This window comes from Manacus candei, unplaced genomic scaffold, assembly GCF_025592945.1.
Source record: "Manacus candei isolate 608988 ecotype Guabito, Panama unplaced genomic scaffold, ASM2559294v1 h1tg000015l, whole genome shotgun sequence".
NCBI lineage: Eukaryota > Metazoa > Chordata > Aves > Passeriformes > Pipridae > Manacus > Manacus candei.
Genome location: NW_026138063.1, coordinates 3,736,444 through 3,761,217, shown reverse-complemented (window position 1 = coordinate 3,761,217; position 24,774 = coordinate 3,736,444). Strand labels below are relative to the sequence as shown.

At 43.3% G+C, this 24,774-nt stretch overlaps 1 protein-coding gene across 2 annotated transcripts in view; it reads left to right on the top strand.

Annotated features, from left to right (window-relative positions):
- Window positions 1–323: 323 nt before the first annotated feature.
- GOLIM4 (golgi integral membrane protein 4) overlaps window positions 324–24,774 on the top strand; it is a 30,465-nt gene continuing 6,014 nt past the window's right edge. Inside the window, exons 1-11 of one of the 2 annotated variants that reach the window (XM_051781844.1) lie at window positions 324–878; window positions 13,106–13,180; window positions 14,302–14,351; window positions 15,069–15,122; window positions 15,638–15,788; window positions 17,111–17,193; window positions 17,812–17,895; window positions 21,339–21,506; window positions 22,350–22,682; window positions 23,903–24,141; window positions 24,575–24,654. In XM_051781844.1, coding sequence (XP_051637804.1) covers window positions 692–878; window positions 13,106–13,180; window positions 14,302–14,351; window positions 15,069–15,122; window positions 15,638–15,788; window positions 17,111–17,193; window positions 17,812–17,895; window positions 21,339–21,506; window positions 22,350–22,682; window positions 23,903–24,141; window positions 24,575–24,654 — 1,504 coding nt within the window. In that variant the 5' untranslated portion in view covers window positions 324–691. The remainder of the gene's footprint in view (window positions 879–13,105; window positions 13,181–14,301; window positions 14,352–15,068; window positions 15,123–15,637; window positions 15,789–17,110; window positions 17,194–17,811; window positions 17,896–21,338; window positions 21,507–22,349; window positions 22,683–23,902; window positions 24,142–24,574; window positions 24,655–24,774) is intronic. The other variant, XM_051781845.1, reaches the window with a different exon arrangement.

Below are 24,774 nucleotides of genomic sequence, written 5' to 3'. Positions count from 1 at the left end.
GTGGGGGTGAGAGGATGTGGGGATATGAGGATGATGTGAGGATGTGGGGATTTGGACATGTAGGGATGTGGAGATCTGGGGATGTGAGGATGTGAGGTGTGAGGATGTGAGATGTGGGGACGTGGGGAGGTGGGGACGTGGGGAGGTGAGGACGTGGGGATGCGGGGATATGAGGACGCGTGGGTGCAGGGGCGGGCGGGGAAGCATCGCCCCGCTCCGGACGGACGCTGCGGGCACCCAATGCGCTCCGGCGCCGCCGCCCCGGAGGGAGGGCAGAGCCCCGCGCTCGGACCCAATGAGGCCGCGCCCGGAGCGGGACTTCCTTCGGGGATCCCGCGGCAGGAGCCGCGGCGGAGCGGGGGACACGTAAGTGCGGGGCCGGGGAGGTGCCTTTGTTCCCGCATCCCGCGGTTCCAGCGCCGCCCCCGCCCGGGCCGCGGGGACCGGGGCAGGGACACGGGGCATCCCCAGCATGAGCCCCGCCGGCCCCGCTCCTGCCCGCGCCCGGGAACCCGCCCGGGGCAGCGCGGCGGTGCCCAGGGGCTGAGGCTGCTCGGCCGGCCCCGCCTCCCTCCCTCCGTCCCTCCTTCCTCCCCTTCCTCCTCCTCCTCCTCCCGGGGCCTCCGATGCCGCCGCCTCCCGCCCGCTGCTGAGCCGTGACGGGCGGGGGCCCCGGGACCCCGCCGGGGACATGGGCAACGGGATGTGCTCCCGGAAACAGAAGCGGATTTTCCAGAGCCTGCTGCTCCTGACCGTGGTGTTCGGGTTCCTCTACGGGGCGATGCTCTACTACGAGCTGCAGGGCCAGCTCAGGAAGGCTGAGGCCACGGCGCTCAAGTACCAGCAGCATCAGGAGTCCCTCTCGGCTCAGCTACAAGGTACTTGCTCGGCAGGAGCCTCGGCTGCCCTTCCCCGGGGCTTGCAGAGCACCCTCCTCCTCCTCCTCCTCCTCCTCCGGGAGGTCTGGGCTCCAGCTGTCCAACCTCTCCCAAAGTTTTGCTCCCAATGCGCTTCTTCCCCTTCTCTTCCTCCGCCCTGTGGGGTTCTGATATCTCACCGTGGGTGGGATCCTAACCCTGCTGAGGTTTTGCCGTGGATTCCTAGACAACTCTCATTCCCCCTCACTCCCACACATTTTATAGTGACTCTTATTCCCAAAGGACTGTACATCCCTTGGCAATTCCTAGCATGAATGGAAGAAACAGGTGGACTGCTTGCTGCCCGTCTAGCAGTGCAGACCATGTCCAGTGTGGGACTTTTGAGTGCTCCTGTGTTGTCATTGAAATGTTAATTTTATGCTGAACATTCAGCTGCAGTTCCTGGGCAGCATAAACTTAAATAAATTCAGGGGGGAGGAGAGGAGTGTTCTAATAAAGCATTTTTGAAAGGGTAATTTAAAAGTGAAGTTCAAATAAGTTATTTGGATAAGGCTAATCTATTCCTTGTGGTATAACTTCGAATTTCTTGGCTTAAAGCTGCCACATAAATACAGGTCCTTGTGTATCTTGTTTGAAGGATGCACCAAATGTGTATGTCCTGTACTTGAAGGTAAAAGATGCCCGTGTCTGACATCAGCATGTCCAGAAATCAGAAGCAAAGCAGCAAATATATACATGGAACATCAGTGGTCTGGGAAGTACAAGACCTCAGCACCTCTCGAGTTGTCAAGTGCAAGGTTATCGGGTCAGCACCAAGCCCAGAGCCAACTTTCAAAAGAGTTTCACTTCTCAAGAAGGGTATAAAACAAGGATCAGAGGGATCTGCTGTAGCAGCTGTAACAGCACATAACTCCAGGGTGATCCTCAGCCATCCTTTCCCTGTGGAAGCACACATAAAAGCATGCCTGGAAGCACACAGTTTGTATGCAGAGAGCACAGAGCTGGGCTTATGCTCTTAGACTCTTACAGGGATTTGTTACTCCAATATGTTTAGTCACGATCTGAGACCATCATTACTTAGTATTTCAATTTCAGGCCGTTTTCCAAGTAATACCATGGAAATATCTGCCAGAAACCTTCATTTTAGTCACAAAAAAGGTGTAAATGTTTGGCTGGGAGATGGGTATGTGGCAGATGGCTAAAGGGCTACTTTTCCTAGGCTGTATATTTGCCAACAGAATTTGCAGAGGACACAGGAACATCTTGTTCTCGAGCTGAAATTTGACAAGTTGGCTTTTTCTGTTGCTTTGGCTTTACGAAAAGTTTGTTATGTGCAACAAACTTTATCCTAACACAGAGGAGAGATTCTCTGGATCTGATACATTAGGTCTGGACTGTTAAGTTTTAACTTTCCGTGTTTGAAACATTATTTTCAGTAGCCACCACCTATCCAAGTATGTTCATGGAAGCAGCAGGCAATTGGTAGTTGACAAATGTTGTGACAGAGCTGTGCCTTATGTAATTCTCTTGCTTGTTTCAGTGTATCAATGGGAAATGTAAAATATTGACCAGAATCTGATAACATTAATAGATTTCACAATCAGTGCAATAAATTCACATGGTTCTGGGATCCAGGCCAGTCTATCAAGCCTAATAAGCAGGAGATTTTATCTATGCCAAGTATGGTAGCAGTAAACCTTGTTTAAAAAAATAATTACTAGCAATTAAGTCACAGAATGGAGGGAAAAATATAATGTAACAATAAAATAGTTCTTTAAATTTTCCTGTGTTATGAAAGTAGCTGTTATACCTGAGAGAGGGTGAGGCTGAGAGCCCAGAGACAAACTAAAGGCAGCAGCAACCATAGTACTGCCTAATGTCCCACTAAAGTAAAGGGAAGGTATCTGCCTGTGGACTTCAGAGGATTTGGGAAATAAACTTTTCTTCCCTTTCTTAATGACTCTTTCTGAAGTGGCCTACCCTGTAAAATCACCTGGGTTTCTGCAGTAGGAGTTGGTTAGTGAGGAGAACATGGGGAATTCAGAGCCTGTGCCTGAGCCCAGCTCAGCCAGAGAGACACAAGCACGGTGTGAACTGGTGGTGTCCGACACCAATCCCATTTCTGAACCTCTCCTGTTTAACTCTTTCATGTGGAACAACAGGAAGGAATTTTCTTTAAACCGACAGTTCGAAGCAGCGTAAAATGTTGACAGAAAATCCTGTTTACAGGTGCAGTATGTGACTGCACTTTGGACTTTTGAATTTAAATGACACGGACTTTAAATTAACAGCGTTCCCGTTGCCACATAGAAAACACCTCTAAGAACATCTGAGCTACAGCTGTTCTTTGAGTTTATTATTTTATGGGAACAATAAAGTAGCGCATTACTAACATATTACAACTTTTATTTTCCATGAAGCATAATCTATAGATCCTGGACTAGAGGTGACTTTGGGGCCTGAAGTGTGATGGAAACACTTGGAAATCTTTTAAACAGGAACCACTTAAAGGGCAAAGTCACTGACGTAGCACTGCCAGGAGGACAGGAGGTTGCTGTACCAACAGGGGTTGATTTCTTGGTGTTCACTGCTCTTCTGGGTGATTAAATCATTACAAGCTGAGAAGAGAAACATATCTTGGACTTCCACATCCTGAACAACTAATTCATCAGACTCATTACAAGCTGAGAAGAGAAACATATCTTGGACTTCCACATCCTGAACAACTAATTCATCAGGAAGCTTTTATTGTTTTAAATATAAACTAAAAAAAATAAACTTCTTAAAGTGTGTTTTTGAGGCTCCTGGCATGCTGGCTGTGCTCCTGGAAGTCTGACTGCATTGAAATGCTTGGGTGACAGTGAAATATCACCTGTTATCTGAGGGTTTGTAGGGTTTTGTTGTGACTGCTGGTGCCTGCAAAGGCAGTTGCTTTCCTGGTTGTTCACAGAGGAGCACTGTCAGGGCTTGTGGGTGAAACTTGAGTCTGTTTGTGAAATGCCTGAGGATCACGGGCAACTCCTGAGTTTGTGTGCACGGTGGGAGTTTGGGATGTGAGTGCCTTTGGTCTGCCCACAATCTCAATCAGGATCCTCAGCTGTAGCTCAAAGTGCAGCTCCCTTTACTTCCTCCTATCACCTCTACTGTTTTTCCTGGGTTTTTTAGGGGTTTTTCATCCATGTAGGTAATAAGAACCTTCTTTTTGGTACTTCCCAGTTCTTCATGCCCGAATGAGCTGTGCTTTCTGTTTTTTCTGGAAAAGCCAGTTGACTTAGATTTTTATCTTTTTCATTGCCTTTTACTTTCATTGTGTTTTGCTCAAACACAGCACGTGAAACAGGCTCAATACATGGGAAAACAGCTCTCATCTACCAAGGCAGAATGTTACAGGTCACTGAGAAATGGTGCAGGAAGAGGTCTCAGAATCTTTTAACACATGAAGAGAGCTGCACATGGCTGCTGTTGTGGGGAGTTCTGCCTTCTCTGATGTGCACAGCCTCAGCTACTCAGCTGAGAAGTGTTTGTGCCCCTTGGAATAAGAGCAGGGTGTGATGGGAAGGATGGCAGACTTGGGGAACACAGTAAGAATAACTGGTGTGGAGAAGCTGGGGTCTTAAACTCACCCCCTTTAGAAGCTCATGTTGTAGAAGGTTTTGTAGAAGAGTATCAAACTTTGGCATTTCTGCTGGGCATGGAGAAAGTAGGGCTGCTTTTGCAACCCTCAAATGGAGTACCAGGGCAAAATTTAGAGATGGGGCAAAATTTAGAGATGTCACAAAATTTTTTGACTGCTAAGAAAATCTAAAGTCATTGTGATCTGTAAGGTCTTTCATAGAGAAGCTGATCTTCCCACTAAGATGATTATTTTTAAATCTCATTCTCTGAGCATTATATGTTTGAAACGTGAAGATAATCTTGCTTAGTATTTCTTCAATTGATAAAACCAAAACTTGATGCTCTTTGCCTCCTACCAAGATGTGTCAAACTAAGTCTTGAACTATTGGCTTTATAGGAACAGGCTTCAGCTGCTAGAACAGAAACACACAGATGGCTGTGGGTGAACCTCATTGTATCTGTGACTGCTGCAAGATTGAATGTATCTACAAATGTCTTTTTAGCCCTTGCAGCTTCTGTCTTCTCATCCTCTGGGTGTTAAGTACTATTTTAATCTGTTTAATCTGTTTTAATCCCTAATCCTTATAACAACCTACATTTAGTGCTTTGTACTATCTTAATTTTCCTGCTCTTTCTCTGAGAGTCTGAATGTATCTGACAGCTTTGAGCAGTCCCTGTGCAGCCTCAGACTGGGCTGTAATCCTGGGAGCCAGCCCAGCAGGGACTCTGAACTTGAGAGTATTCAAGGTGTGGATTTCCTCAAAGCTTTCTTATCCAGTGCTAGAAAGCACCAGCTGAAAAGATAATATAGATTCCTCTGTGCCCATTGTGCCATTTGTCCCAAACCAGGACCCCTGTTGGATGTGACCTGCCAGAAGTTGATCAGATCCAGAGCAGCTCTGTGTATGTAGACTTGCATAATGTATCCCAGTGCTGGATCATAGTTCTGTGTCACTTTAGTGGTTAATATTTATTATGTCTGCATGCAAACTACAGAGATGCCAAAGCTGCTCTCAGTGAAGCACAGAGAGATGGGGATGTACTTCACTCTCACAGCCTTCTTTGATAATACACTATTTAAACTTGTACCTTAAGCTGGCAGAGCTAGGAAGAACTAACTTTTGATGGCTTATTTTTCACATGCATCATACAAGCAGAGCTACATCTCCACAGCTCCTGTGTGGTTGGTTGTTCTCCACAATAACAACCTGAATTCCTGTCATTCCTGTGAGTTTCAGGTTGCATGTAACGCTACAGTGCTTATTTTATTGTGTTTTGCTGCTATCTGAGATCTGGGAGATCCATGGCAGCACTGTAATAGCAGAGGTTGGTTCTGTGTGTGCTGTTGGCACACAAATGTACTTCAACACCAGGTGCAGGGCTGCACGAAGTGGCAGATACATCATCCCAAATTCTGCTACCTGGCTTCCTGAAATGGGACACTTTGGTTTGTAACCTCCTCTAAGAATCTGCCTTCTGTACTTCCATTCACGTTTTCAATGGGTATTTAATGTTTTAAATACTTAAAACACATGAAACATTTGAAACTGTGTGAAATTTTAGTATTGAAGAGCTGTATGCTGTCATGTATATTCATACATGCATCTGTACATGTAAAATGTATCTTTAGAAAGATATGTCTGTTTGGAAGCTCAGCCCTAAGATTTTGGGTTATTTAGAATTACCAAGATTGCTTCATAACCTGAATGCAGAAAAGGTGCTTGAGTTCTGTTCCAGTCAGTTAACTCTGGGAAGTTTGTTTCCAGGTCCATAGCGAGTAAGATTCCCACAGCAAAATTCCATGACTGGACAGATAAATTGAGCAAGTGCCCGTGTTTGTATTTGTTTTTCATTCCTGCAACCCGTGCCTGAGTGGCTTCAAATCACTTTCCTGGTGGATATGATACTTTCAGGATAAATTTCTCTCAGCACCGGAGTGTTCCATCTGCACCCCGGTTGGAACCTGGGCTGAAGATCACAGGGCACAGTCAGAGGGAATACTGAGCAGTGTGAGGTAACAGGGTGGGTTTATTCCCTGGGTTTTGATGTTCCCTCTCCCCAGTTTAACACTGAGCCTGGTAGCCACCAACCTGATGCAAGACAGAGCCTATATCCCAAAACTCTTTGTCACTGATCATGATTTAAGCCCCTTAAAGCCTGTTAGTGGTGGATCTGTGTGGATTTATGGACACTTCAGAGCTGGGAGAGGAGGAGAGAGGCAGGATGGGTGGATGCTTTGGTGAGTTTGCATTCTGGCTTCTTTGTCAGTCATCTCCTATCACATATTCCTGGCTGATTGAATTCCTAAGTCTTAAAGACAGAGTTCCAAGCACATTGTCTCATTGGCCTGGTTGTTTTCCTGGCAGGATTCAGGCTTGTCAGCCTTTGTGTCTGGGTGGGGCGAATTATTAGTAAGGTTTCCACCCTCTCTGAGAGTTGAGTACCCATTATAGCATCTCTGATGTAGTGGTGAGGGTATTGCCAGCAATTTGTGGCTAATAGAGTTCACTTTGCTCATTTTGGAATAGGAGCCTTGCTTAGAAAAAGTAATTTAATGTGACCTGCTGAAAGTCAGGTGCTGCTTTGAGGTTGATAGTAATGAAAGCGAAATAATTCAGATTACTGAAAAAATGGGCTATACAGAACAAGTAATTAGAGCAGAATCTTTTGTTGGATGATTTTTTTTTCCTGGGATTTTTAGGACACAGGAGCATGAATTGCTAGTCATGTTGGAGCCTGAGGTGAGCAGTTGAGGAATTCAACCTGTTTGGATGGTATTCCTTGTTTAAAGAAGGGTCTTCTGAGCTGGATGCAGTTCTGATCTTTTTCTGGTGATGTAGCTTAACCCAAACTTCTTGAGATTTGCTACTAGGTATCATAATTAAGAAATAAAAGAAACTGCAATTTCTCCACCTCCTCCTCTACATTTCCTCTCTCCCCCCAAGGTATCTGAAATTAGCCCACTATCTTATTTTCCTGAGGTGACTCAGATCCCAGAGTTTGGCAGTCATTTCCAGGGTTTAATTACAGAGATGATGAGAGAAGTATGGCCTTTGTGAGCTCCCAGAGGGCAGAGTAGGGAGCTTGCTTCTATCCACACCACCATGCTCAGCAAAGCCATTTTCAGTCAAAATTATGAATCTTTATCTCAAACTCTTTGATTCTGGGTGCAGTTTGTGCATATATAGATTGTTTTTTTTTTCTTCAAGGTCTATTTTTGACTAGTTTCTGAATAATAGATCCTGACACTGTGTAGATAGAATCACCAGACCTGCATAAAATTGAAAAAAGGGTCTAAAACAATTTTTGAGAGAAAGAACAGCCCCTTTTTTTCCTGGAGCTGAGGGTTGAGCAGACCCAACAAACAGAGATGATGTGAGAAGAAAACTGTTAGCTCTGCTGAATCTTTGTGTGTTCTGCTAATTTAAGTCCAAAACCACTACACAGGTTTTGTTTGAACTATTTGCATTTATCACCACTTGAAAAAAATAGCATGGATAGGTGTGTAGGAAACAGCATGTACAGGGTGGGATGCTGATCCCTCCTGTGGTACCAAAGGTTGGAAGAAATCTTTTGTGGAGTGCATGGGAAATCTTTTCTAGAAAACATGATCTCCTTCCTAATGAAAGTTGGGTCTGAAGCCTATCTGTGAGGGATTAAATATTTAATCTCATTTAATACCCCTTCTCAAATTTATTTATAGCAGCAGCTATTACAGTTTACTGTTTGAACATGATAAATCCTTCCCTCTATCCCAACATATCTTAAATCTGTTGTTTCCTAGAGGTGTTATTGACTTCTAAGAATGAGGCAGGCTGGAGGAAAAGGATTTTATGAAATGGAGATTTTACTCCAGTTCAGAAATTAATTTTCATGTCATCCTTATAATTGCATGTCACCCTTATAAATGAATGGAGGCCACAACAATTTCTTAGAAATACAAGTGTGTGTTTCTGGGGTGAACTGAATTGATGTGCCAGATTCCCTCAGCATTCCCCCGTTTCCAGAACTGCAGTCAAAGCAAAACTCGACCTGGTTGCTGGAACCTGTAGTTAGAACAGAACTTCTGACTGCTGGAGTACTGACTAAGTTAGAGAATTTTAACTGACAGCTCATTTTCGGCGCAGGATCTCTGAAAGCTGATGTTTCACTTCCTCCTTGTGCAGCTGAGATCAGTGGTAGGTCTGTGGCAAACACTGCAAATCCCCTGGATATGAAGATCCAGATATTAAATGCAAACTTTTCTCCTAAAATTATTAGTACTCTGAGCAAACACAGATGACTAGGGAATTAAGTCAAAGCAGTGGTTATTTTTAAGCACAACTTCCAATGCATGGGTTAGTTTTCCAGGAGGAATTTGCAGTGACTGGCTGTAATTAGGCAAAACCATTACTTGATCATGTGAGTAAATTGAAAAGTGTAGGAGTTTGTTTTAAAGTGAAGGTAATTCTCATACTCCATCCAGTGCCAGTTGTGGTTTGCAGTAAGCACAATGAGAACATTCCATCTGCCTGGATGCAAAAGTGTTCCATAATTAAACCTCACACACAATCAGTTTTGCATTGTCTTGGCTTCTATTTCTGTCCTTTTTGTATAAATTCAAACCAGAAAGCTTCAAGGGCATAAATTATTAAATAGCTTCAATGTTTTGTTCAATGTATTGTAATTATTTGGACTTGGAGCAACCTGGTCTAGTGGAAGGAGTCCCTGCCCATGGCAGGACATTGGAGCTGGATGGGCTTTAAGGTCCCTTCCAACCCAAACCATTCTGGGACTCTGTGATAAAGATGTGGTTTTTTGTAATGTTGTTTTCTTGCACTATAGTTTTCCTAGTCTTTATTGTGGGAATACTTCCACTGTTCCTTAGATGTTTGCAGTGTCACTGGAATATCCATTTATTGCTGAACTCTCAATTGAGAGTCTCTGAATGGATGTAGCACATCTTGTGACCAGCATGGCTTGTACTGTGCTGGGGAATCCTGATGCTTGACCAGGAGCTGCCCAGAGCCTGATAATCTATGTCTGATAAGATTATCAGTAGTGAAATAGGGAATCTCTTTGTTTGAAGCCAGATTCACTGACTTAATCAAATACTTAGGAAGCTTAGGAAGCAGGTCTTGCTGTATTAATAACATCTTCTCCCAGCATGAGACATTAGTGTCAGAGGAGTAATGAAATACCTTCTGAGATCAGAATTTCAATTACTGTCATTGGACTGGGGAATTTATCCTACATCCCATAGTGAAGGGATTGTTCCTTGGCTCATGGAAGTGCTTCACTCTCAACAGAAAAGCTGGATTCACATTTTAAATGGTTATATTTGCAGTTACAAGAATTGGGAATTAACTATTTTTACAGCAAATCTATGTCCTACAGGCCTTTGTAGTGTTACTAGAAAAGTGCCAAGGTGATTTTACCCCACACTGCTGGTTCAGTTCAACTCTGCCACAGTCTGAGAGAAAATAACACTGGCTGTTGCCAAGACTACTGAAATCTGCTGGTTTTAAATGAAAGGTATTACTGTAAGCTTAGAGAAAGATTGCAGAATCTCATTGAAATTGGTAAAATTTCTTGCATCATATATATTTAAATCCCAATGTAATCTGAATTTCCAGTATATAAGACAGTGGGAGCTGGGGTATTTTAGACTCCAAGATCATGCTTCTGGCAGACCAAACAACCAAAGTAAGACAGTCACAAAATTGCTGATAATGGAAACAAGGAAATATTTTCCCTTAAATATACATAAATATGTGCTTGGTAATAGTTTTACTGCTTAGAGGTGCAGAGCAATGATAAGGAAATAACCAGGACTGTTAAATAATCTTGCTTTCATCACCTCCCTCAACTCCTGTGTCGCAATTAACGTTCAGCACTGGTCAGAGTGGTGTAATCTGAGACCCTACAGATCATCCCACACCCCCCCTTCTCCTTCACTTCCTTTTCTGTATAAGGAAAGCCTTAAATCAAGGACTTGATTTAATTGGGATCAATTCAAGGACTGTTCAGTGTTTCCTTGTTGAAGGTGAAAGGTGTTTTATCAAGCTGTGATGTTACAGTTCACATTCTGGGCTCTGTGGGTTTATGTGGTTCTTTGTTCATTTGTACAGGTTACATTCTGTTGGTAATTTCAAGAATTAAACTGATACCTGCAGTTATTCCAGCTTTGGAATTGTGCATAGTAGCCATTAGATGACAACAGTTTCCCCCTTTTTTATCACTCTATTAATATAATGTAGAAATAACCTTCAGTAATTTGTGTAAAGATCAGTACAAAATTAAAAGCTTACCCTTGGAAAAGTTATTTGTGCAGTTTCCCCCCCAGCTGGGAAACCTCTTATAAAAAACCTGCTTTTCAATGTATTTATTTCTTTCAGCTTCTTGCTCAGCCATCTTCTATCCAGGCTGGCAGTGAAGAAGGGGAACACCCTGCTGTAGTAACAAGCCCTTTGTAGTTTGGACTCTTAAAGTTCCTAACTGGTGGAAATAATTTATGTTTATGGGAGATAAACTATGTACTTATGAAATCTGACTTGCAACCTACCCCACAAAAGAGCAAGAGAGAAAGGATGGAAGCTGTGCCTTCCCAATAATGATTCTTAATCAAAATCTTAATTACATTGCACATTATGGACTTTTATCAGAGAGAAATCTGCTGAACCAGCCAGTCAGTGAAGCAGAAGGTCAGAGGTGTAGGAGGAAGTTGGTTTTAGCCCTTTTTTTGAGACTTCTCCAGCATTGTCCCAGTATTTCAAAGGTTAGCACACAGAAGGGTGAGGATGCATTACCTGGGAGGGGTGGAGAGACTTGGCAAGTTCAGGGTGAAGGCAGGAAAGGCAGAGCTCAGCAGAGATTCAGCTCGATGTGAGAGGTCCCTAAACCCCAAACTACTGCTTTCTCCTTCTCCTTTCCTCTTGCCTTGTTCTGGGTTTGTTGTGCAGGGTTTCCCAACACACTTGTTAAAGCCCCAGGAGGAGCTGTGGAAGGTGCACTTGCAGGCAGAGAAGCGGGGTGGAAAATGTTACCTCCGAATCCATTTGTGGTTTAGCCTGTTTGCCAAAAAGCCTGTTTCCACCTCTGATTGCATGGCAGGAGAAACCCATTATGGCTTTTCATTGCTCTCCTGAGCTGCTGTGCTACAACCACTGTTCCTTTTGCACTATAATTCAGCATTCACTATCTCCAGGACCTAAATAAAACCATTACTGTACTGCTGCCTTTTTTTCCCCCCTTCTCCAGGCCTGCTTGCTGGTGACTTTGTGAATATTCATTACATGCTTGTTTTCTTGCCGAGGATGTTGATACATTGGTTCATCTTGACTGATGCCCTTGACTTTAGAAGATAAATAGCAAAGTGGAGATAGGTGCCAGGGATTGATTAGCAATCCAGCTCTGAGCCAACACGTAAACACTCGTAGATAAGCCTGCAGAATGCACCTTGGTGGAATTAAGAACAGGTTTTAGGGTGCAAGAGGAGCCTTCTGAAGCTGCCAAGATACAAATCTTTACTTGATGCCTCCTGCAGAAGGCTTATGTTCACCAGTGGTTTATTCTCATAAAATGAGTTTCCTAGTTTTGATAGAAAAATATCACTTCTTGTATTAATACAAATTAATAACTATTTGAAAGAGTGCAAGTTGTACTTACAGCAGTGAAAGATGCTTGCATTAAACTGAGCCTAAAAAGATATAATTGTACATTTTCAGGAGTTTTAATTGATATCTTTGGTGCAAACTTGGCTATTTCAGATAATGATCCTTCAGCCTAGTGAGTGCTGAGGAAAGGGTAAATAGGGACTGATGTGCCCCATCCTCTGTGAGACATATTCCAAACTCCATGTCCAAAGCACAGGCAGAATGAAATTCTGCTGTACTGGCAGTGAAATGGGGGGACTTTGTGCCAGGAGATATTGGATGTCCTGAATACACACAAGATACAACGAACAAACAAGCTCATCAACCTAAAACCCATCTTGGGATGTACACAAAGGACCTGTGGGCAGCTTGGACAGTCTTTAAGAGTCATAAATTGCTGGTAGGCAGTGCCAAAGGAATACTGTATGCCCAGATTTTGGAAGAATTTAGGAATTAGGTTCCCTGTGCCTCAGCCTTAGCAGCCTGTGCAGTGCTGCCCCTCCCTCAGCCCTCTGCCCTTGTGCATCCCTTCCCTCCTTGTGACAGTTCCTTTGCTGCCAGGAATTACTCTGGCAGTGAAGTTGTCCTGCCTTATTTCCTCGTCTCTCTGCAAACAAGGCAGGAGAGGATGGAAGCATGGAAAAATGTCCCTGCATACCCAAGAAGGGAAGAGGATTTGGCAGCTTTCGTGTAGCTCCACCACAGCTGACTGTCTCCACAGACAAAACACTTACCTGGTTATCACAGCCATGTTTGTGCACTCAGAGAACCCAGAATTCAGGAGCAATAAAACAATGCAAAAAGGAAAAAAAATGCTGTCCCAGATGATACAAACAGCCCTTTATCCTATGACCTCATTCCACTTGTATTTTCCTGGTGTGTTCTGTGCCAATGCTCCCTGGGGTGCGTTGGGGGTGGGTGGTGGGGTTTTTATATGTTACTTTTTCAATTAATTGCGTACAAAATTTCTCTTTTCAGTTGTGTATGAGCACAGGTCAAGATTAGAAAAGTCATTACAGAAGGAAAGGCTCGAACATAAGAAAGCAAAAGAAGGTAAAAACGTGCTTTTCACTTTGACGTTCAACATGATTATTTGCAGAAATAACTTCAGATGCTCTTTGTTCAGTTTTAAATGAGTCTTGTAACACATTAGCAGGACCCCCTTGGCAGAGCTGGGCTGGTCTTTTTAGTGGTTCTTTCTTATTTATTTATTTTTTTAATCAGATATTTTTAAAAGCAATCATCTTTTTAGTACTGTTTACAGATCCCTGCAACATGACACAATATACACAGGGAATATATTTATATCCACGTACATAACCCTAACATGTATGTGGAGTGTGGGCATGTGGAAATCCTGTTCTGGCATGCCAAACATTCAAAACTTGTACCAAAAACATGGGATCTCTTCCTGCCTTCCATCATTGGGAAATTAGACTCTGGATCGGTACTTTTTCACGTGCTTAAGGATAAACACACGCTCACAGATATTTTCCTGATTAAAACTGAGTTCCAGGGAAGTGTGTGAGGGGGAAATGTTGGCACAAATTGTATTTCTTACACTCTGCTCTCTATGGCAGTTCAGCAGGATTCAGTCGTCTGAGTTTTCTCACTCTTTTGTTGTTTTAAATTCACCACAGTTTTCAGAGTAAAGCCTCTGTTCCTCCTAAAACTGCTACTTTAGCACAGATGAAAAGGAGTAAGAAATGATTCTCACTGTGAGGTTCTCGGTGGGTTTCTGGTGCCATCTAGTGTAGAACGGTCCTGCTGCTACCCGAGGGTGAGACAGCGTTTTCAAACCCTAAAAAGAGGATGGAGGAACCAAGGAGGGAACGTTTTCTCATCTCCAAGAATACACAATTTATAAATGTCCTTTTCCTTTTGGATGATGCTCATGGGCCCATCCAGAGTCTTGAGCTTCTACCCCTCTATGTCACACCAAGATGTGAAACTTTTAAATGAAAGCATTTTGTGAAACTGTGATACCCTTTAACGAAAATAAATTCAGCATTTTGTTAAATTCTTCTTTTTTTAAGACCTTTTTAAGAAAATTGTATCTGCACAAGTATTCAGCTCTTAACAGAATTTATGCATGCAACAGTCAAGTTATTTAAGCACAGATTCTTATCTTCCTGTTCTTTTTTTCATCAGTACTCTCCCTTTTTATGTTACAGATTTTCTTGTTTATAAACTAGAAGCACAGGAAACACTAAATAAAGGAAGGGTAAGTCATCTTTCCTAGTACAAGTTTTTAATAGCTGAGAAAGGAAATGCTTTGCAATTATAACTGTTCAAAGAAAGAGGTCCTGGAAAATACTAATTGAAAGAGCTCTCACTTATCTCAGTCTACTCTGCATGCATAAGTGCTCTCCAACTCCTAATTATTGGAGCTGTAGTAGGAGATACTAATATCTCTCCAGAAAATTAATTTAGAAAATATCCTCCTATTTATATTATGGTAGTTCAAACATAATGTTCTTATATTTAAGGGGAAGGGGGAATGAGAAGGTGTTAGAAATCTTTTTGTAGCTTAGTCCACGGGGAAAAGCACAGTGACAGCTTTCTAACACGTGGTCTTTGAACTGGAAAGCATAAAAACATCAAGAAACTTTGTTTTATACACCAAGTGCCAGAAGGAAAACTGTATCTGGCAGAGGACCCAGAGACCTGTAGGGAACTCTTTATAAAGCGAGTAAATTAGGATTTTATGGCTATTTCATGTTGAAACTGGGGAGCAGTTTGTGAGCTGAGTAATGTGAGTTAAAATGTGTTGTTGCTGCAGTAAGTGTATGTGCCTGCTCTGCTCCAGAGCAAGGGGGAGGGTGAATTTGTTTCCTGGGGAGTTACATCCCTTATCTTGTGACTCCTAAATAACTGACTGAATGGAATTTGGAGGAATGTCAGTGTGGTTCTGTTTAACACCGGTGTTTGTGTTTTACAGCAAGACTCCAACAGCAGATACAGTGCTCTGAGTGTCCAACACCAGATGCTGAAGGTGGGTAACTGGGGCAGCAGGACACCAGTGTCCTGTCAAACTGGTTATGCTGGGGGGATACAGCCCTGCTGGGTTCTGGTTCATTCCAGAATGTCAGGACATGGACGGCGCCTTCCTCACTCAACAGTACCCTTAAAAGATGATTTACTGCAGTTTTTCCCAGTCAGACTTTCCGGGGGGGGTAATTTAATCTTATCAAATGCAATTATTGTAGGGAATGCTGACTTATCGGCCCTCACATAGTTTGGCATGTGAGGATTTTCTTAGACACATTGAGCAGCTCCCAGAGAGACAGTGCAATGTGGGCTGAGGTGACAGAGCCCTGGAACAGGACTCTGCTCATCACAGAGATCATTTGTGTTTGAGAGGAGCTTCAATGTGCATGCTTTGAATAATAACCTCCCTGTGATGAATGCTTCCCATTCATCTGTGCTTATTAAACAAATTGCCAAAGACAATATTAGCCAGATATGCAGATACAGAACTGCTCCACTGTCCCAACTTGGTATTTGCAGAGTCAACATGAAGAACTGAAGAAGCAGCACGCTGACCTTGAGGAAGATCACAGAAAACAAGGAGAAGAGTTTAGCAGGACATTCAGTGTTCACAAGGAGAGATACTTGCAGCTGCAGCAGGAGAAAGAGCAGGAGATCTCCAAGCTGAAGGGTAAATCTCACCTGTGTCTGGCTGTCCCATTAAATTGTGTGTTTGCCATTGTGTTTTGTGTGAGGCGAGAGAGGCGTTTTCTCTGTTCTCACTCACGGGTCATTCAAGCATCTTCTGCCTCCTGCTAAGTTACATTTTACTGATGATTGTCTGTGGCCTCTCTCTGAAATCTACTCATGTGTGCTTTGTGTTTGTATCTGGGTTAGAGAAATAGTAGGAAACTCAGCACTTAAAAACCTGTCAAGTGTCAGAGGCTGTTTAGCCAGACTTTCATTTTTACTGCTAAGACTTGTATAAACCTGGAAGAATAGTTTTACCTCTTTATTGGTTTTTGTCATTGAAATGGAATCTAAGAATATTTGCCACTTCTATCAGAAATTTAATTGTGCCTCTTCATGAAGTGACTTTATATACATTTTAGGCCTAATTTTCCCCTCTGTGTATCAGCTCCTCTGAAACACCTGCATACCTGGATGATGAAGTCATGTTTTACTCTTGGCATCTAATTTCCTGTTAAATAGACTCTTGGCAGTTTTCAGGCTTCTTCAATCCTCATTACACAATTCCATGGAACAAAAGGATGGGGCTGTCCCCACCAGGGCCCTCAGCCATGCTCTGCCATGTGTCACTGACTCAGGAGTTAGTTTTGGAGCTGTCTGCAGCTTTGTCTGCAGAGGCTTTTGCAGGATTTTGTGTTTATTAGCTCTGCCTTGGCAGCACAGTCACACAGTGAGCTGGGCTGAGCTGGGTTGCAGCCTGACAGCCTGGAGTGTGGGAACAACCTGCCTATATCTGCTCACAATATTCCACATCAATATCATGTAAAAAGTGGGAATACAAGCCCCTCTCCCTGGTCCCAGAAGCTTTTTTAAGCATTCTGGCCATCTTATCATCCCTTCCAAAGGAGTAGCCTGGTCCTACCACAGAAAATTCTCACTCACTAGATACCATGTGGGGAGGGAGAAGAGGGTTTCTTCCTCTCTGCCTTTCAAAGATTCAGGTTTCCATATGGAATTTTGCCATCTGCAGTGCCCAGCGGGAACAGTGGTGCAGAGTTCCAGATGCAGACTGAGTGCACTGATATAAAATTTAATCAAATGTTACAATTTTCTGCTTGAAAATGTAAAGCTTTTCAAAGGGCTGGGGAGAGATGTAATAAAACCAAACCATACAATTATTCTGTTTAATTTTTACTGTAGCAATTGTGTGGGATTTTGTGTAGATTGTGTTACACTCTTAATTTTGGTGCTTAGCCTGGTATTATAAATCTGAGCAGGTTTAAATTCTGTAGTAATATTCTGTGTGTCATTTCTTTTCAACAGAATCCCTGTATAACTTACGAGAGGAGAACAGACAGTTGAGGAAAGCTCACCAAGACATTCACACCCAGCTGCAGGATGTCAAGGTAGGCTTTGCTCCGAGGAGAACTTTCAACATTAGGAAAAAAATTTCCCAAGTTTTCACAAGCCAGAATTAGGCTGTGCTGAAAACTTGTAGTTTCTGTTGTGTGGCCAAAAGGAGAGGAATATGGCTGAACTGGATTTCTTGTCTTTGGCCACCTGCACTTAAGGTAAATTGCTCATTTAAAAAAAAACAAACAGGGGAAAAACCCCCAAAAAACCTGAAAAACAAACAAATGAAAAAACCCACAACAATGAAGTGTTTGGTATAGAAATTACAATTGGGAATTTGATTTTGCAAGTTAAGAACTGAGTTTTGGCAAAACTCAATGCCTGATGTTTTCCAGCTCTATTCCTTTAAAACATTCATCATCATCTCCCCCAACTTTTCATTTTATTTTAGCTACACAAATCCTGGCCTCCAAATTCCCTTCCCTGGTGTGCTCGCTTCCTCTGTCTGTTTAATATGCATTCCATGTTAAATAAATAAGTGCTGTCATTCCAGCTCAGGATTTTCCTTTCAAAATAAATCGAATTCTCCTCCTAGTTCAAAACCCCTCAGCCTCCCTAATTTACCTTTATGAACTTTATGTGAAACATGTAATGTTCTTCTTTTTGTGTAGCAACAGCATAAGAACTTGCTGTCCCAGCACAACCAGCTTGTGGTGACATTGGAAGACCACAAGAGTGCACTAGCTGCTGCTCAGGTCAGAAGGAAAGCAGCTTCTCCTGGCTCTCAGCTTCCTCAAACTCTGTTTTTCCTGGTTCACTGCAGTGTGGTGCATGTGGCCTTTGGCATGCTGGGATTTCACTGGCACTGTGCTGCACTCAGAGGGAAGTGCATGAGTTCAAGGGTGGCTCTTAAGAAGCTGCAACAATTCACAGGGCTGTCAGAAAACAAAAAAAACTCTATTACTACAGGCCCAAGAGTGCATGTGTTACTCATAACCAGAGTATCTCTGCTTCCATGGCAGCTGCCAATACCTTTCTTCCTCTGCCTTCTCTGATAAAACTCCTGTTAGTTGAACATCCCACTCTCTGATGTTCACATTTATCACTTACAAAGACCTGGCTGCTGGTATAAAGTCTCTTTTTGTGTGTGACTGGAATGTCTACAAGGTTTTCGTAGAATCCCAGAATGGTTTGGGTTGGAAGGGACCTTAAAGATCATCTCATCCCACCCCCTGCCATGGGCAGGGACACCTTCCACTAGCCCAGGTTGCTCCAAGCCCCGTCCAACCTGGCCTTGGACACTTCCAGGGATGGGACAGCCACAGCTTCTCTGGGCAATGGGCATCAGTGCAGCAGCAAAGTCTATATGGAGGAATAAATATATATTTGCATTCTAAACTCTGGGTGGAACAGAAATTAATTCAGAAAAAAAAGCAGCAGCATTATGTTTCTTAACTGTCATTTTCAAGGGAACTATCCATGAAGCACAAACTGTTGCAGGCTCAGTCAGCTGTGCCAGTACAAGCTGTGTGGACCACAGGGAATCTGAAAGCAGGAGTAATGCTGGAGCAGAGGAAGACTGTTGGTGAATGATCAGAGGGAAAGGCAGTTAGGCAGTGTGAATTTACTTTTATTCCTGATTGATTTTCTTCATTTAAGCATTTTCATGGTCCACAAAATCATTATCAGCATTAAAAGCATTGGATCTTCTTTACCCCCCCCCAGCTCTCCTTGTTGTGCATGTCAATATGTGTAGATATTCAAAAAATAGGGAAAGATCAGAAAATTCCCTCTTCAATAAATATCTGAGGAGTCTTAATCTGCAGTACTAAAACATGCTGACAGCTAATTTTAAGTTCTTCTCCCACTGGCCACGTTTGCTGCTTGGTACATGTTTGCTAACAACTGAAGTTCCACAGGGGCAGAGGCAGGGGCTGATTTAAGGTTCACCAAATCCAAAGGGAAGCTCCATATACTTCTCCTGGCTTTGATTCAGCCCTTTAATTATAAAACCTGTGTCACACAAAGCCTTTCTGTCTGCAATCAGGATGTGGCATTTGTCCTGTGGAGAACCTTTCCTTCAAGGGAAGGGTCTTGCCCACGCTTTCAGAACAGAGGGTGTTTTGCACCATTGCAAACCAGCTGCAGAAAGTTCCCAAGGGATTATTTCACAGCTCCAGAAGTGATTCCTCCATTCCTACGTGTGTTCTAGACATTGAATACCAGCAGTCAATACTGCACTAAAGAATTTGTGACCTGAATCTTTAAAGCATTGTAGTCTTTGTGCTTTTCTACAGCCAGACTGATTAATTATTTATTTTAATAAACCCTGTTTTCTACCTTTTAAGCTGTGGCCTTGAATCAGAATGTTCAGTTTAGTGACTCAGCAGTTGAACAGAGTGCTTGAATTCAGATCTGGATGTGCACTGTTTAAATATAATAGAAACCTGGAATGGTGTGGGTTGGAAGGGATCTTAACCCTCATCTCATTCCATCCCCCTGCCACAGGACACATTCCACTATCCCAGGTTGCTCCAAGCCCCATCCAGCCTGGCCTTGAGCACTTCCAGGATGGGACAACCACAGCTTCTCTAGGCAACCTGTGCCAGGGGCCTCCCCACCCTCACAGGGAACAATTAACTCTTAATATCTAATCTAACCCCGCCCTCCTTCAGCTTGAGGCCATTCACCTTTGTCCTGTCCCTCCATGCCCTTGTGAAAGGTCCCTCTCCAGCCTTCCTGAATCCCCCTTTAGGCACTGGAAGGGGCTCTCAGGTCTCTCTGGAGCCTTCTCCTCTCCAGGTAAACATCCCAGCTCTCCCAGCCTGGCTCCAGAGCAGAGGGGCTCCAGCCCTTGGAGCATCTCCGTGGCTTCCTCTGGACTCATTCCAACACATCCCAGCATGTTCATCTCTCTGCATGGTCAGCAAGTGGGGAAAAAAAAATCAAAGACCTGTGTTATAGTTTTACATTCAGTAAATATTACTTTTTCCTCTAAAATTTCTGTTTGGCCTCTCCAGCAGTTAATCAGGAAGCAGGAGTATCCCTCTGGAATGACAAGAATGACTATGCACTCTGCTTTGCTTTTAGGCCTGAATGTTTTAACAGAGGCTTTTTGGAGATGCTTTGAGGTGTGTCTGCCTTCAGAGCTGGGCTGTGCTGCCCCGTGTCAGCCTGTAGCACTTGTGGGTGTTGTTTTGTGTGAGTGTTGTGCTCCAAGGCTTCCTGCCTGTGCTGCTCCAGCAGTGCTGTGATACCACAGAGCACACACAGTGACACCCAGGGGGAACCACACAGTTTTTAACCTGTATTTTATAAAGGATTATTAAATATACCTCTGGTTTCAAACTGGTAGCAAACACACCCACCACCTCCACAGGAGCAGCAGAGAAACCCTCTGGTGGGGCACCACCTTTTATATGTGCTGGGCAGCTTTTATACATCCTGCCCATCCCAAAAAAATCTACTTACATTGATAACCTTTCTTGTACATCTGCTGCAGAGCCAGGGACTGGTGCCCCAACCCATCTGGATTCTCTTTAAAGCCTTTTGAAAGTATCCTGATCTTGCACAAAGTTAAACAGCAAATCAAATTACAACATTTTACCGTTGCATTTCAGGAAGACACATTACAAATGTGAAATTTACATTTTCTTTCTACTTCTTCTCTTTTTTTCTTTTTCCTTGCTTTTCACCAGTGGTGTGCTATGACTTTCTTTGCCTCAGTTCTTTATGTTGGCTGTTGTCTTGTGGAACACCTGTCTAAGTGTTGCAGATTTGGCATTTTCATGACGTGTATATACTTTAAAACTACTGTTTCTGGAAGAGCTGCACTTCTTTCTACCTGCAAAGGAGAAGTTGTGGTGCTCTCCATTTCCTTTGCTTTAGGCTGCCAGGAAAACTGCATCATCCTCTTCTGACACTTCTGCTTGGCATGAATAAATCAGATCTTCCTCTTTGTCCCACAGAGGTGTTTCTAATACACCTTGTATGCATGTGCACTTTGGCTGAAAAGATCCTGATAAATCAGTGTTATCTAATGTGTGGAGATAAAACCTGTGTCAAAACTCCTGTCCCTTCTCTTCCCTGCAATATCAAGTCTTTCCACCACGTGTCCTGCTAGCAAGTTTACACCGAGGCAACTACTTTTTACTGAGAAATTAGTTTGGACACGCTATAGTTAACATGTTGACTTTAGTCCCAGGTGGAGGAATACAAACAGCTGAAGGACACCCTCAAAAAAATACCGAGTTTCCGACAGCCTGAGAAGTTGGAAGGAGGAAATGAGCAGCCTGAGGTGCGAGGACTGTCCCCCCACAGCGACCTCCCGGAGCACCAGGGACCTGGGACCCAGGAGCACCAGGAGGTAGGAAGTGCTGACTGGCTTCATGCACCACAGAAATGGTTCTTATTCAGCAAAACCTGTGCTGAAAGTCTGTTAGAAGGGTGGTTTTATTTGTCAGATCTTGAGTAAAGCAGTGAGGAACAGTTTGATTTATTGATAAAAATATATTCATGGTGACCTTTTCTCATGTGACTGTAAGGCAGTTTTAAGTGTATTTGTGTCAGCTGTTTTAAGGAGTTGTTAAAAATCTTAACTTCCTGAATAGGTGGTCTCTAAAATTTTAGATACCTCATGTGTTACAGAAAAGCTTGAACAAGTTCTGAAGAAATTGTGTTTTATAAAGTTCCAGTGGCACATGAAGGTCAGGGTCTTTAAAACTGGCACACTCTCCAGTGTTCAAGAAGAAAACATGAAGTCTGGATGTTACAAAATCAGTTGTGTTTTTGTTTTACAAGAATTCTCAGCCGGCAGAACCCACAGGAAATAAAAATCATGGAATCATTCAGGTTGGAAAAGAACTTTAAGATCATTGAGTCCAACCATTAAGTGAACGCTGCCAAGGCCACCACTAAAATGTGTCTGTAAAATACAAAATTGTAAGAGTTTTTGTTCCACTTCAGATAAAATGAGGCTTAACCTGCTCAGTGATGTAACTGTACAACACCTTGTGTAGCTGTGCAGAGCCACGAATCACTAGTGACACTGTTTGGCAGGAGGAGTAGCTTGTTCCAAACCTTGGCCCTCCTGACAGCAGGTTCAGTGCTCTGGGCTGGGATAAAGGATCTATATCTGTCCTTGGCTCTCTTGAAACTAAAAAAACCCCATAATATCTTGTACACACATAATCCTGTGCGTGTTTTGCAGAATGAGAAGCCAAAAGAGAGAGGAGAAATAAATACCCAGGAACAAGCAGACAGGGCTGAGCCCTTCCATCTCCAGGGAAGGGCTAATGAGGGCCAGCATCCCAAAGAGCTGAATATTCAGGAGCAACAAGAGGCTGGAGAAGATGTCGAGCAACGTGCTGATCAAGTTGAAGAAGAACGCAAAAAGGAACTTCAGGAGGAAGAAATGGAGCAGGCAGGTCAGCCTGAGCACTTAGGGGAGGAACAGGATCAAGTCCCAGAAGAGCATGAATGGAGAAAGCAGGAGCAGAAAGAAGAAGAAACCAACATGTTGGGTGATCACCTCCAGTCAGAGGTATGGAGCTCCTCTAATTGATCAGATTTGCTGCTTAAATGAGGCTGCTCTTATCATTGCTGGTCCTGCATTGCACTCACTTATTCCTGGGTAAAACCAGTGTTGTGTTTATAGAAAGTTTGGGATTCAGAGCACTCACTGCTTTTTAGATAAAATTACTGTCACATTCATAGAAAATTTGGGATTCAAAGCACTTGGATGCATAGGATTCAGGCTCAGCTTGAACACACTTGTACTGCAGTGCTGGCCAAATCTTAATGAACATTAATTCTGCTGATAAAAAGCAATGGATGGATAAAAAAGAGCAGCAAACTGAATCTTGTCTCCTGCTTTAAATCTGAGGCCTGTGGCAGCTGCTGAAGCACACAGCAGGTGAGAATGGGGCTTATCTTGAGCCCTGTGATGGAGAGATGTCCTGCTTTGCTAATGTGATGCATCTCATCAAATTGAGGTGTGTTTCCTTGTCAGATAAACCTGCCTTCTGCAAACACTTTGCCATCTAAATGCTCATCATCTTTTGACAGGAAATTTTAACTGCCAGGTGAACATGCCTGGAATAGCCAAGGGAAATCAATGCTCAGCAACAGCCAGTCGTGCTCTGTGCAGCCCTAAATAAAACCAGCAAATCCTGGATTTGCATTCTAGATTGGATCTCCAGTGGAAAATGTATTTTACTGGCCTCGCCTTAGGCTTTGTTAACACTCTCTCTGCTGGCAGATTAATTGTGTAACTCTGGGGTGATGAGAAGCTGTTGCTGAAGAGGTGCAGTGGGTCAGAACAGCAGCAATGGGTTAAGCTGAGAAACTGGAGTGATTTTAAGTTATTGCTGAATGTAAAAAATGTGCAGTGTCTCACTCAAGGCTAAAAGCAACCCCCACTGAGATTACCAGTGAAATCAATGGAAACATTTGCTGTCTTGTCAGCCATCAAAACCTCCTTAGACTGGTAGTAAATTGGGGGGGTTTATATTATTGATATGTGAGAAAAGGAAAGGTTGTCATCGCTCAACACATGATCTTCTCTTGTTCCACAAACACCTCAACACTTCCAGTCTGTGTTAAAAAAAAAAAAAGTAAATTAAACTTTAAGCAAAGATGGGAAAACTTAAATGATCTTGCTGTAATTTTGCTGCAGAGTTTTCCCTCTGGACAGGTTTCTCCCTGCTTTTTCCTGATCACTGAAACGATGATTAATCTGTGGCTAACACATTTCTTGGACAGATAACACCAACAAAAGCTGTACCAAAGAGACAAAAACCAGCTTATGAGCAACAGCTGGAGCAGCAGCATCTTGGAGCCCAGAGAGCAGAGGAGGCCAACCAGCTCCGGCAGCACCAGGAGTCGCTGCACCAGCAAAGGCTGCGGGGGCAGATCCTGAGGCAGCAACAGCTCCAGGAGAAAGAGCTCCAGCTCCACAAACAGGCAGAACAAGGGGAAAAACTCTACAAAACCCAGCTCAGGTTAAATTCTTCTATGTGAATTTGTCGTGGTCTGTGCTCAAGGTTTTGTGGTGTGAGCCCTGTTCTGCTCCCTTGTCCCTGAGGGCAGTTTCCCAGGGGGTCCTGTTGACTATTTCCTTGAAGAGCTGGAATTTTGCTTTCCTAAAATTCAGGGTCTTGACTTTGCTCTTTGCCTGACCCATAGCCATGAGCACTGCGAACTCCAGACAGAGATACAAGCACAAAGTTGGTGTGGCAGGACAGGAAAGTCTTTGTTCTATCAGATGTATTTCAGAGAAGGTGATGGGAGAAGATATCTGGTAATAGAAAGTGAAATTGGAACCCATTCTGGCAGGTGCTGAGAGAGGCAGAGGTGCAGGTGGAGGGTTTGTTTATTAAAGCAGAAACACACTTCTTTGAAACTGAAATGATGTTTGGCATTTAATGTTCTCAGCCAACAGGCTCATTATGATAACATGGACCAGGATATTGTACAAGGGGAAGAAGAGCAAGGGATTCAGGAAGAGGAAGGAGGTAAGCAAAGATTCCTGTTCCTGCCATGCTCACAGGTTCCCTGTGTACTGCCTTGCATGGGAGACTTTAATATTCATTTCATATGCAGTTTGGATTCAAGTGAAACATAAACTTGCAACT